Genomic DNA, 13,129 nt, shown 5'->3' on the forward strand with positions numbered 1-13,129 from the left:
ACTCACATGCTGTCCTTAAGTACAATTTTGAGGTAGGTTTATATTGATTTTTGGTGTAGTGAGATTTAAAAGAACCCATTGCTCTTCTAGAAGTGCTACAGTTTAACAATATAAGTCTTAAAAAAAAGGTTACATACTGCACCTTTAAGTAAATAATCTGAGTACTACTCTGAGTACACCGCTGACAACTACCCAGCTGAATTCAAAATCCATATAATTCATCAACATGTAGGGATATGAATTCTTGACCTCTAAAGCTCCAGACTCCTCTGTGGTGCCTTTGCTTTTCCTCCAAACCAAGCAGAGAAATGAAAGAAAAAATCTAACTGAGCATTTCCCAACCGATTAATGCTGGAAATGAATGAGATAAAGGAAATCACGTTTCCAAACATTCATATGTACCTGAAGGGACTCAACAAAGCAGATAAAACTAAATGTGAAAAGCTATTAAACCTGACAGGGAATGATTAAACACCTTTTTTTAATATATACTTTTCTTTAAAAATATAATTCAACCCACCAACGTTGAGTCATCTGCGGTATCGTCGACAGGGCATATTTGTTGGAGACAGTTATTGTGAATAAGGACAATAATCACGTACAAATAGCTCAGCGTCTCACTGGTAGTCTTGTTTGCTAATGTAGTTCACACAGAAGCATCAGTGTTAAATCGAAGCTGTTTTCATAACCGGTTCTTGTAGTACTTTTAATATTGATATTGCGGGAGGGTTAAACAGCCTCAACAGAGGTGGTAGTTTGTTGTTGTGTGGGGGAAAAGTACTGTCATTGATTAGCTGTCTTGACCTTTGTCAGCCACATGATTCACATCACACAAGTTCTGCTGTTGTTCTTGAAATCCTCTACACAACATTTCCTCATCTGAACTTTATAAGATTATCAAACAGTTGTTAGGGAGTGATGAGGAGTGCTTCCATTTTTGTTTTTTGTAGATGAACACATCAGCTCTGTTGACGAGGTTCAAACATCCTGATCAACACGGCTGTTTGTGATCCTTTAAAGGGTCATTCGGCTCAATTCAAGATTGATGTTCATTATAATCTAGTTACACCCAGTTACATTTTTCTGTTTAGTAAATGACAAAGATGACAAGTGCCTCAAGATGCAAGGAACTCTGTTTTGGAAGAGCCACTATGACTGAAAAGCACATGCAGACTTGTGTTTAATGAAGTTTCTGCACTATTCTGCTGGAGGAACAGAAGGAAAAATACCGTCAGACGCTCCTAGTGATAGTTAAGATGTAATTTTGCACAAAGATGTTTGCAAAGTCGAGAGCACAGAACTCCCATGGTGGCTCTGATCGAGAACATTATGCTCTGAGAAATTATCCTATTCGTACAAATTAGATGTTTTTATTATGCTTGTTTTTGAAAATGTTAAACTGGGCTTGGTGTGTTCTTGTACCCTCATTGCAGAAACTGCATCCCACCTGCAGACCTTTATTAGTTAGCATGGACCTAATAAGATGTGGCGGGCTTGATAATAAAACATCAGGTATAAGAAAGATGCTTCTTAAAATAAAGAAATGATTCCCTCTCCTGTTGTTTCACCTTGATCTACATGTTAGATCACGTTATGCAGTTATGAGATGGTGTTTGATGTCAAGTTACTTTACTCTGCATGCTTTTTGTTCCTGTTCCAAGAATTGAGTTTTGAAAAGAAAACTACCAGCAGGGGGCGCTGCACCACTCTCACTTTCTGATGATTTTATTTTGAAAAACAAAACAAAAAAACGTGTACCGGAAGCTTTAACGTCCATGCCGCTTCATATCATAGATCGTAAATTTAGAAGATGACTCGGTGGCTAGTACTCGATGTAATTGCATTTGAGCATTTCTGTGTCTCATATTTTATCCGATACTACAATATTATCTTATCACGGTGATAATTGATTTAGTGAAATAATGTTGACAACAATGGTTGAGTAGGAAAGAGGATGTTCGAGGGCGATGTTGACACCTGGATTTTAAAGCAGTGAGAGCTCTTCGCTCTTCCGCATATCACACACACACAACCTAGCTTGCCCTCGTCCGCACCGTTAGCCTATCTCTGCTGGTCGATCCATTCATTGACAATAGTGAGTGACAACAGGGTCAGCTACATGTTGCAGATGAGATAACATTAAACTTTGGATGTCTGAGCTGGTTGCGTAAGCTAGCGATGCTGTCACCTGTGGACGATGTTAGCTTTGGTCAGCAGCTCACTAGGTTAACGCTACAGTTCGCCGTATGTGCCACACAAACGGACTTTAACGTCACCTCGACAGCAGCGACACTCTGATGCTCCGAGGTGACCCCGACTGTAGCCTGTAAGGTTTGTACACTCAATTGTTTTGTTCTTGTTCACTTCATTAGCTTTTACACTCACAAAGGTAACATTTGTTTGCAGAAGACGACTACTTTCCTCTTGTATTCGCTGAATGTCAACTTACTTGACCAACCAGTTTTGTTAATGTACGTTTTTGCTAACTGGCTCCAACTGTTAGCTGCCTGAGAGACCTGCTAGCTTAAAGGAAAAACGCTGTTTGACGTTTTCTTTCTCATATTTTGTGTTCAGACGACAGAGAAAGATTCTGTGTCGTTCAGACCTGATGTTTGAATTACAAATTGCAGCATCTTGTCTCCCTCTGGTGGTAAGGTTGTGTCACACATGCTATATTTCAGTAGAATTTAAAGCACTGGAGTTAAATGAATATATTTTCGAGTACGTTGCCAACTTAAAGGAACACTGTGTTGTTTCTGGTGAGAACTTTTAAGTTGTTCAGCAGAGAATAATCTTTGTTGACTTGAATATTGTAGTTATGCCTAAACAAAGTAAATAAGACTTTATCATATGGTTTAACTTTGTTTATATGTGGCGGACCCTGCCACCTTTCTAACTTCAGACATTTTCATTTCTTGGGACCTTTTTTCCCTCTGAGAACAGCTTGTATGTCAAGTTATGGGAAAGAGTTTACTTTATTACTTCATTAATGTTGTTAGTATAAGATATCCTCCCCAAAACTACGTAGTGCCCCTTTAAAAACATCCTAGGGGTTTTGAGACTGGAGGCCACCGTTTTATCTGAGAACACACAGTTTGAAGCCTAACTCTTTTTGGAAATGACACATTACATTAAAAGGTACTTCATAGTTGTCCAGTTTGTTAATGCAAACTTGTAATTTTTGTACTACCTTATCTTTACTACCATTGCATTTTTTCTAATTGCATGACAGTCTCTAAACAAGCCCACTCTTTGCTCACTGTCAGTACTTATGTTGCCATAAATGACGAAAGGTTTATTGTGGTGAACTTTATAACCCAGCTGCTTGCTGCTGCTGCTTGTATTGGGCCCTGATCCATCTGTGGAAATACGCACATAATTACTGTCTCAGGGAAATGCCTGAATAAACAATGTTGGATTATAATCTTTGTGTGTTTATCGTCCTGAAAGTGCTTGATTTAAGATAAACCAGTGTCTTCTTTGACGTGTCATTTACTATTTTTTTTTTTTTTCAGGTAGCTGAGAGAAAGAGAAACCTCCTCTGACAACTTCCTAGACACTATGGCCCCACACCCGGTGGTGCAGGCCATCATTGACCTCTCTGCAGGAGCCGTAGGTAAATAAACACAGTGCTTTGTCTCTCAGAAACGGCACCCAAACCAAACAAACAATATTACAGTGTACTCAAACGGCAGTAATTAGTCCCTCTGAAATAATCACACCGCTTTTCCACTGCTTTACCCAACGACTCGCTGGCTTTGTCTGACGTAGCAGGAGATTTCGATGACTGTTGTGTTTTTACGGCTCGTTTCTCGCTGTGCTCCCGTTGACTCTTCATTGTGTTCAGTGGAGTGAAGCTCTCTCTGATTCTTATCTCTCCTCACTGCACAAACTTTGATTTTCCTGTAGTTTGTCGAACAACCATGCTCTGTCTGTTGTTGACAATTTTCTAACTTTCTCTCTCCAAGGGGGAGCTGCATGTGTCTTCAGTGGGCAACCGTTGGACACGGCAAAGGTCAAGATGCAGACCTTTCCTACCATGTACCGGGGTTTTATCCACTGCGTCACGTCCACCTACAAACAAGTGGGCCTGCGTGGGCTCTACCAGGGCACCACGCCGGCACTGATGGCCAACATTGCCGAGAACTCTGTGCTGTTTATGAGCTACGGCTTCTGCCAGCAGGTCATCCGCTTCACAGCTGGACTGCACAGTGAAGCTGTGCTGAGGTAGAGAGGGTGTTAGCCAGGCTGTCCTTTTTTATTAACATGATGCCAACTTTACCCTAAATATAGACGTGAAACTTCTAATTGTCTTCTGTTTATCCTCCCCTCTGTTTTAGTGACGTGCAGAAAGCCTGTGCTGGCTCAGTAGCGTCCATCTTCTCCTCGCTAGTACTCTGCCCCACTGAGCTCGTCAAGTGTCGGCTGCAAGCCATGTATGAGATGGAGGCTTCAGGAAAAATAGCTAAGAGCCAGAAGTAAGTGTGTTGTAAATAGCCACACATGTTGGATAATGGTTTATAAGTCACTTACTCTTGCAATATTCAAATCTTATGACTATATATTGGCTAATATATCAGTCGTTATTTTATAAATACATTATTCATTTAATTAATGCATTTGAAATCACTAAAAAAAGTTTAAATTAATTTTACTTATTTATTTTAAAACTCTTCTTGAAGTGCCCTTGACCTATTGCGTGACAACTTTGTCCTCCAGTGTGACAGTAACAGGTGTCACATTTCGGTCACACTGAAAGATATTTCGGTCTTTTTGTGTCACTTTATGACCTTGCTATTTCAAGCTAACCTTTCATTAGCAGAAGGCAAGACACACTTGCGCAGTTTTACATGATTATGTCATTTAACATAGTTTTGAGTTAAAAAAAACAAAAGGTTCTTCAGGACCATGGCCCCGAGGAAGGTCCTTCACCTAAATAAAGTTATCCATGGAATTGCCGGATTTAAAATCAAGATATGGTGTGACAAAGGAGGAAATGGTTTTCAGTGAAATAATGTATCAGGTATCGCAGGGTTTTAGAAATGTGTAGTTGAAAAGTTATTATTTGTGAACCATGCTTGAGACGGTCAAACCAGAGGACAATTTTGATATTTGGCTCAAAAATTAAAAAATTCTATCGACAAAGGAGTTTTACTAACAACAGGCCTGTAACACAAAGAAATGTTAAACCATCTGCTGCATTATAAATAATGACAATAAGTACCACAGTGAACATGCCGCGCCACGTCAACGATGTATTTCTTAGTTGGTGTTGTGTGAGTGCATTGACCGAGCCGTACGTCCCTCTGCTCTGACTGAAGCACAGTGTGGTCGGTGGTGAAATCCATCATGAGGAATGAGGGACCACAGGGCTTCTTCCAGGGCCTGACCACCACCATAGCCCGAGAAGTCCCCGGTTACTTCTGCTTTTTCGGTGCCTACGAGTTCTCCCGCTCTGCCTTTGCAGACTACATGAAATGTGACAAAGACGACATAGGTACTGGCAAAATGTCTGTCAACCACATAGCACCACATATTTCAAATGTCTGTTTTCAATGATGATTAAATATTTACTGTATATGTCTATTAAAATTTGTATTTAAAAATCTTTACAACTACATTAGTCAGTGATATTACAGTTGTTTGACTTTGACTTAGAACTAGAGGAAGCGTGAAGAAATTATGGTGTGAACGCTGGATATCGAAAGTTTGACCTTAAATTGCATTTCTGGCTTTTTCAAGTTTAATAGTGTGATAATATCAGTATTAAAGTGGAACATAATAAGATTTGATTGTAGTTCCTGGCTCCAAGTACAGAATGCGTAAATAAAAGTGAGAAGACAATAGCTGGAAAAATTGAAAAAGGGATCAAGGATGCTAAATACTGTGTTAGCTGCATGCTAAACTCTGCTTCATACTGACATTGTGTTCCAGTCTAACTGGCGTAACTGTGTACGTGGCAGGTGTGGCTCCAATAGTGTTCAGCGGTGGTCTCGGGGGGGCGTGCCTGTGGCTGGTCGTCTATCCTATGGACTGCGTCAAGTCTCGGATCCAGGTGATGTCTATGACGGGCAAACAGGCAGGGTTCTTCAAAACGTTCACGACCATTGCACGTGCTGAAGGTAAAAGTGGGGTTGGCTTCATTTGTCGCTTTTGTCTTCAGACTGCTGTTCGCACAGTCAAAGCAGGATATAATATTTGTTGTTTCTCTTGTTTAGGTATGAGGGCACTCTACTCGGGTCTCACTCCCACCATGATCCGCACATTCCCTGCAAACGGAGCTCTTTTCCTGGGTTACGAGGCCAGCCGCAAGCTCATGATGAAACAGTTTGATTGACAAAAATATGCATAAACACAAATGAAAGGGCGGTGAAATGGGGGCAAGTATTATAGCCATACAACCCAGTCCATACATCAGTTGAGGCTCTGAAGCTCATTATGTGTGGGGTCTGGTTTTTTCGCTATCTGCTGCTTTTGCTAAGCTCACCTAAAAACTACCACACTCCATCTCTCAACGTCTGACACAGTAATTACATTTTTAAATCCTACTATTGATATATTTTTTAGATTTACATAGTTTTTTTCAACACTCTGAAAATGCTACGGCCGTCATACAACATACCTATATTTCATATGTATGATATAGTATGTGAAGCACAGTACTGAACCATTTTAAGCAGCCTTGCCACAAGAGACTGTCAACACTCCAGTTATGTTTTATGTCTACCTCAACAAAGCAGTGTTCGCACAAATGCATTTCTCTGCCAATCATTTAAAATCAGTCTTTCCTTGCTCCGTAAACAGCTATATGGGTAAGAAAAGCACTCCGTTACGCTCATTGCTTAAAGATTTTTATTATAAAATGTGTAGTGGCATATACTAATTCTTCTCAGCTGCCTAAGACGTCTTGTAATGGCTTGTGTTTTCAATCATGGAATCACTCTCAGCTTAGAATGCGTCTTTTTTTTAAGTATGAAATGTTTTTAACAAATACACTATGACATTAGATTACTTGCATTAGGCAGCTTGAGATTTCAAACAGCCTTGACTGAGGTCTTACAGGTGTCATCATCCTCGAAATAAACATCAAACACAGCCAGCAGATGTTTTATATTTGAGTCAAATCTTATTTTCCATCTTACTGACTGTTTTTGTATGAACATGTAATATTCCACTCCTGTTGTGATTGAGTTTTTGAACCCAGTGTTTTGCCTTTTAATCCACTGCATTTTGCCTTTTTTGTTGTTTTACCTTTGTTGTTATGTCGTGGAGAAAATATCAACTGCCTACTATAATGTGCCATTTGCACACTGCATTCCCTGTGCAGGGTTGTTCTCCTTCGCTTAGAGGTCGGCAGCTCAGAATTCTGAGTCATATTCATTTAATGTTAATTGGGAAATGTAGGTATTTTAGAATGCTAACAATTTAAGATGACACTGAAATGTTTGTATAAATAACAATCCTGATATTTCCTGTACATCCTACATGCATACAACCTGCATTAAAGGTGTCGTTGAGGAACAACTGCGCCCTGTGTTTTATTTGACCGACATTGTCCTGACTTAGCTGAAAACAAACAAAAAAAGCTGAAATTATGAACAGAATGTGAATAAACAGCAGTACTGACATTATAGTGTCTTAATTTTAGCATGCTAACCATCTAGCCCCAGCCAGTCCTAGTCCAGAGCTCCTGTGCTAGCGGGGTAAACACCAACACTTTTCTCCTCCCCAAGCTCTCAGTGTGAACCAGTAGATGCACGGCTAACCGAGCTAATTAGCTAAGTGCCGTTACACTTTAGTTTGGTCACATGCTGGCCCCCCTTTTGTGTTGAGTATACATTTGAAAGGAGCACATTGTAGTTTTAAAGACATTTTAATCAAAAGAGACATATCTTCATTAACACTCTTTTTAATGCCTGAACAAATTAAACTCTTCATTTTCATGACCAAATAAACTGAATAAACAAGCTGACATATCTAGCTTCATACAATGTTCTGAGGACATTATTGTCCTCTGAGAACAGCTTGTTTATTCAGTTATGGAAAAATTAAATATTTCTCAGTTTGTATTGTGTCATTAATATCGTAAATATGACAGTTCTGAATTTGAATTTCTTCTGTAGTGCAAAATGTGTTACAATGCAGTGTCTGATGTGACACAGCTGCAGCAGCTGATATCTCAAACCAGTTTATCAAAAATCAATCGATATTTTGCATGATTTATCTCTAAAACTTTGCCATTTTCACAACTTACATTACAAACATGTCTATGTGTTAGTACAATGAACTTATAAGCATCAGGAAACACGCATAAAAAGTACAAAAGAATCTCTCAACAAAGACAACAAGAGGTGAATATTTTTTATGCAGCCGCAGCCGTGAACACTGCTCTCAATCTTCCAGAAGGGGGCGCCAGTCGAATGTCGGGAAATCACAGCGGCTGCAAGAAAAAAAAAAAAAAGTGTTTGGATTAAGGTATCCTCACAACACACATAACTGAATGTGTTTTCATGTCTATCTCCGGCTCAGCTTCATCTCACCCCTTTCTCGCCGCAGGTCCCGCACAGGCAGCCGAAGAGCCCGTTGATCATCTGGATGGCGCAGAGAATCACCTCCAGGCCGGCCGTGGCCAGAAGAGTAGCAAACAGCCCGATGTTGAACTGCACGATGTTCTTGGGCTCTGTGCATTTTATCCACCAGGTGTCGTCAGTCAGGTAACTGTGGTCACTGCGCAAAAGAGGATCTGCATGGAGGGTCAGGACTTCAAGGAAACCTAAAAAATGTCGCCAGATAAGTTACTCACCCGTTTTTGAAAGGTGTGCTCCAGATCAGAACGGTTTTGCAGAGGGGCCCATTCTGCAAGCCCAGCACTGCCACAGTGAAACTGTAAAGGGCACCGGCCACGCCCACTGCAGCAAATGCAATTGATAAGAACATCTGCAGAAGGTAAATAATAAGCCAAGGTCAGTAACGTTTCTGCTGCAGTTGAAGACATAGTCTATTCATACTGAATTATCCCCCACGCTTACCCTCCCACACACATTTCCCTGCGCTATTGATTAATGAGCAATGTACGAGTTTCAGGAGGAACAGGCTCTCAGTTGTCCTTTCACTCCTCACATTCCTCACATTTATTGTGTCAAACTGTGTTTTCTCTCAGTGGTAGGTAGAAAAACTTGCAGGCCAAACCCAGCAGGCTGAAACATGTTTCTTATCTTCCTGCTGTAAATACTCTCAGAGAGGGCCCATACTTTATTTACTGGCCTGCTATCGTTGTGCTGCGCCTATACGTGACATCAAACAGCCACATCAAAACCTCCCCCGACAACCACAGGAAACACTCGTCAACGAGAATACATCTCACGGCTTGATGTTGCTTAAGAATGTCATATGGTCATTTGTATCAGTAGGACTGGGAGTTTCAAACACATATCAGTCAGCGTTTTTTTGCACTTTTAAAACCATTATGTATTGTTCGAATCATTTCAGAGCTTGTTACAAGACATGAAGAGCAGAACTGTTCAGCATATTTATCTTTTTAAGTAATTCATAAACTCGGTGTGCCTCTATTAAATACAAGGATTTGCAGTGAAAGGCCAAACAGACATGGCTGAAATCTTAATTTACTGTAGTGTGTAATTAACTATAATCTCGTTTCTGTGGCACATGTTTTAATCAGACCGTGGCGTACGTGAGCATACAAGAGTTTTCCATCAGCTGATTTAATTTGTCTCTACTACTTCCTGACTATTCAAAATTCTAATTAAATTTAGTTGGAAGTGTGTATAGTTGTGTAGTCTATATTGTTAATCATTTGAATTCAAGCAAGCGTCCACTGAGCACCCGGAACATTTTGTGTGTATTTACAGACGGACTCACCCCACATCGGTTCCCACAGCACCCCTGTTTTCCAGTCAGGTGGATGTAAAGCGCCGGGAGCAACACCTGCACGAGGACAGGTGGGGTTACAGGAGTTCACATCCAGTTCAACATAGTCAAATCAATTCAGTATTTTCACTTGAAGCTTGTAGAATATGTAAAAAAAAAAAATCATTGTAGAGTTGCAACGTTTGAGGCACCTCATAAAACGACATTAAGCTCAGATGTCTGAAAACGTTTCCTCAGTCAGAATTTAAGGCGTACTGTGCCGTTTTGTTTTTGGAGAAAGATCTTTAGTGACTGATTTCTTTTACACCCAATCAAACTAAATAAACAGACTCATTTTCTTCCCATGACTGAATAAACTGAACATATGAGCTGACCTCAAAGGACCACATCATTTCACACGGTTTTATTTCTTTGATATACAATCAAACTAAATGAACCGACTCAGTTTCTTCTCATGACTGAATAAACTGAACACATGAGCTGACCTCAAAGGACCACATCATTTCACACAGTTTTATTTCTTTTATACCCAAACTAACTAAATGAACCGACTCAGTTTCTTCTCATGACTGAATAAACTGAACACATGAGCTGACCTAAAAGGACCACATAATTTCACACGGTTTTACTTTGTTTATATGCGGCTCTCTATCTTAAAACCGTTCCCCGGGGACCTCATCTCCCCCCTGAGAACAGCTTGTTTATTCAGTTATGGAAAACATAAAGGCTCCAGATTTTAGTTTGATTAGTTTGTTTGAATGTCAATATTCTCCAAAACGACATAGTGCCCCTTGAAATGTACAATGAAAGCGAATGTAAAGTAAAAAGCCTTTTCTTTAGTTTAAGCTTTAAGTGACTCGTATCTTTCCGAGGCTGCACATATTTCACCAAGGAATTTACAGCGGCGTTTCAGTCCAGAGTCACACCCTTCGGCAACACGCTAGAGAAGACACAACTTACCATTAAACCCCCTCCGACCAGTCCTCCCATGTACTTCACCTCCTCAGTAATATGTCCATCTTTGGCATACTTGATGTCCCCGCCAGGAAAGAACAAAACTATGTTGCAGATGATGGATATGAGCGCCAGCGGGTACAGAGTAACGGCGATGCAACGGGAGCATTTTCCAGTACACATGTTGTCAGAGTGAAGATTTACTAGCTGCTGTAAAACGTCTCCTTTGGTAAGCTCAAACCCCTTGCCTGTTGTCAGAGAGAGGTTCCAACTAAAACTAACCCAAACAGGGAAGTGACGGTAGGAACTTAATATGGTGAGTGATGTTAGGGTGTAGGAGGTGTACTGACAACCAGATAACATGGACAAACAGAGCCTGGGATAGGCCATGGAAGCACGCGTGACTCATACTGTGGTAGCCGTTGAGAAACAACGCTCCGTCTGTTGAGTTAATGAGTAGAGGCCCTTTTTTTTTTCTTTTTGGTCGAAGATGGGAATTAATTAAAGTCATCTGAGTGTCTGAGTCAGAAGCAGAGATTTACCCTGACAGACACCTCCAACTCCACCTACTCTAAACAGCGAGCTGCTACTGATGTATTGACATTGGGACTGCGGGATCACAGCACGGTTGGACTTTAGACCCGTGGCAGCAAGCTGGGCCGAGCGAGGAGCAATGTGTCATTGGCATCAACTGCAAAAAAAAAAAGGCTGATAAATGACCACGCTGTGACAGTTTGTACACTGACCGGACAGGCCACATATTTTAGTTTCTCTTGTGAGCTGATGACTTCTGCAGCCGTTTACGTGTTGTAATAAGCTGAGTAAAAGTGGAAAAAAAAAAAAAGAAAGAATGAGGGGGGCGTGCTTCCCAAAATATGAGCTGTCTCCAAGCAACGCTGGGGCGAGGTCGTGTTCCTCAGCAGAGGGAGAGGTTGCACATGATCCGTGGCTTGAGTGTTTTTTCCTTCCTCACATTAAAAATAGTATCGATTTGTTATTAAATGTGACACACAAACGCCGTCACTGACAGCAGACTGAACGCTTTTTTGATCCATTGTGTATTATTTTTTTTTAATTCATTGAAAACATGCTGTGATGAGGATTATACAGCACACGTGCACTGATGCTCTGACCCAATGCACGATGTACATGATGCGTAATCTAAAGCTTTAACTGGGTCCGTAAAACATGCAGATAAAACAAGCGAGTGTCAGATAGAGGTAGATGATTAGTTCTGCATCGACCGAGGTGGCGATGAAACAAAGATGTGAGTGATGATTCACCGGTATCATAAAATGTCCTGGCAGGAACCGGCGTAATAAATGATTGACTTTTTATTATCGATATATGGCTGGGTATCTCTGGGTGCCTCATGATGAGTATACTACACTCTTGGGTCAAAGCAAGAGCATCATGTATGTGTCCTAATCATCAGGCAGTAAACACAGGATGTTTTGGTTTTGATTTCTCAAATATCAGTAAACAGCAGGTTGTGTATAACCTTTTTTTTAGATTATTTTGAACACTGTGTCTCGTCACAACATAACTCAAGATCCCCTCCACACGTATATTAAGGCATAAAAGAGTTCTCTAATGTGTGTCTGGTGAAAAGTATAATTACCACATTAAAAAGCCTTTAAAGGGCTCCCATTCCTTGTCCCTCAATAAAACTGCTAGAATATATTAACATGCAAATAGTCTTAATTTGAAGTTTAACTACTTCTTATTTCCCGTGAAGTCCATTCTCAGTTCTCAGCTCCCAACCCAACCCCCACACGGGGACAGCCCTCCATTCCGACACACCTCCATGGCGAAACCCCTCCATTCCGAAACACCCCCACTCCGAAACACCGCTGTTCCGACCCTCCCCCCAAAACACCGCTGTTCCGAAATTAATCACCGCTATCCGTGGTGCTGAAATCCCCACTTCCAGCCGCACTCGCACAATTCTGAAGTGGGTTAAGGTTAGGGTTAGTTCGGAGTGGAGGGGTTTCCCCAATAGCCTTTTCGGAATAGCGGGGTCTTTGAAAAAAAGGGAAACCCCGCCATTACGATGAATTGAAGTCGTTGGCTTCCAAACTGTTTATGATGTCAACAATCCTGCTTATCGGCCCGTCTTTTTAAAAGTGCAATATGTAAGAATACTCAAAGAGAGGAGAGGAAGCAGATCATCTCTCGTCAGCCAGTTAGCACAGTTAGCCACACGGCTAGTGCTTCTAGCTTTGAGAGTGTCGGTGTTGTATAGAATCAGAACAAAGCGGCTAGCTCAGCACGCTAACTTCACAAG

The 13,129-nt window shown here is 40.9% G+C and overlaps 2 protein-coding genes across 4 annotated transcripts; one reads left to right on the forward strand and one right to left on the reverse strand.

The window, feature by feature from the left end:
* The first annotated feature begins 1,808 nt into the window (after positions 1 to 1,808).
* Positions 1,809 to 7,521, forward strand: slc25a15b (solute carrier family 25 member 15b). 3 transcript variants are annotated; one of them, XM_030438727.1, is made up of 7 exons: positions 1,809 to 2,331; positions 3,520 to 3,616; positions 3,969 to 4,227; positions 4,341 to 4,478; positions 5,322 to 5,497; positions 5,964 to 6,122; positions 6,219 to 7,521. In XM_030438727.1, exons 2-7 carry the CDS (start codon positions 3,562 to 3,564, stop codon positions 6,335 to 6,337), a joined length of 906 nt encoding a protein of 301 aa, XP_030294587.1. In that variant the 5' UTR covers positions 1,809 to 2,331; positions 3,520 to 3,561; the 3' UTR covers positions 6,338 to 7,521. The 3 variants fall into 3 exon arrangements, with proteins under 3 accessions (XP_030294587.1, XP_030294588.1, XP_030294586.1); XM_030438728.1 differs by having other exon boundaries at positions 1,809 to 2,326; positions 3,516 to 3,616; XM_030438726.1 differs by having other exon boundaries at positions 1,810 to 2,331; positions 3,516 to 3,616.
* A 333-nt stretch (positions 7,522 to 7,854) lies between these two features.
* LOC115594576 (transmembrane 4 L6 family member 1-like) lies at positions 7,855 to 11,208 on the reverse strand. Its single transcript, XM_030438729.1, has 5 exons — positions 10,849 to 11,208; positions 9,880 to 9,945; positions 8,804 to 8,937; positions 8,541 to 8,727; positions 7,855 to 8,440 (listed from the first exon to the last, which is right to left on the reverse strand). Exons 1-5 carry the CDS (start codon positions 11,203 to 11,205, stop codon positions 8,432 to 8,434), a joined length of 753 nt encoding a protein of 250 aa, XP_030294589.1. The 5' UTR covers positions 11,206 to 11,208; the 3' UTR covers positions 7,855 to 8,431.
* Between the last annotated feature and the right edge of the window lie 1,921 nt (positions 11,209 to 13,129).

This window comes from Sparus aurata, chromosome 13 (assembly GCF_900880675.1).
Source record: "Sparus aurata chromosome 13, fSpaAur1.1, whole genome shotgun sequence".
Lineage (NCBI taxonomy): Eukaryota > Metazoa > Chordata > Actinopteri > Spariformes > Sparidae > Sparus > Sparus aurata.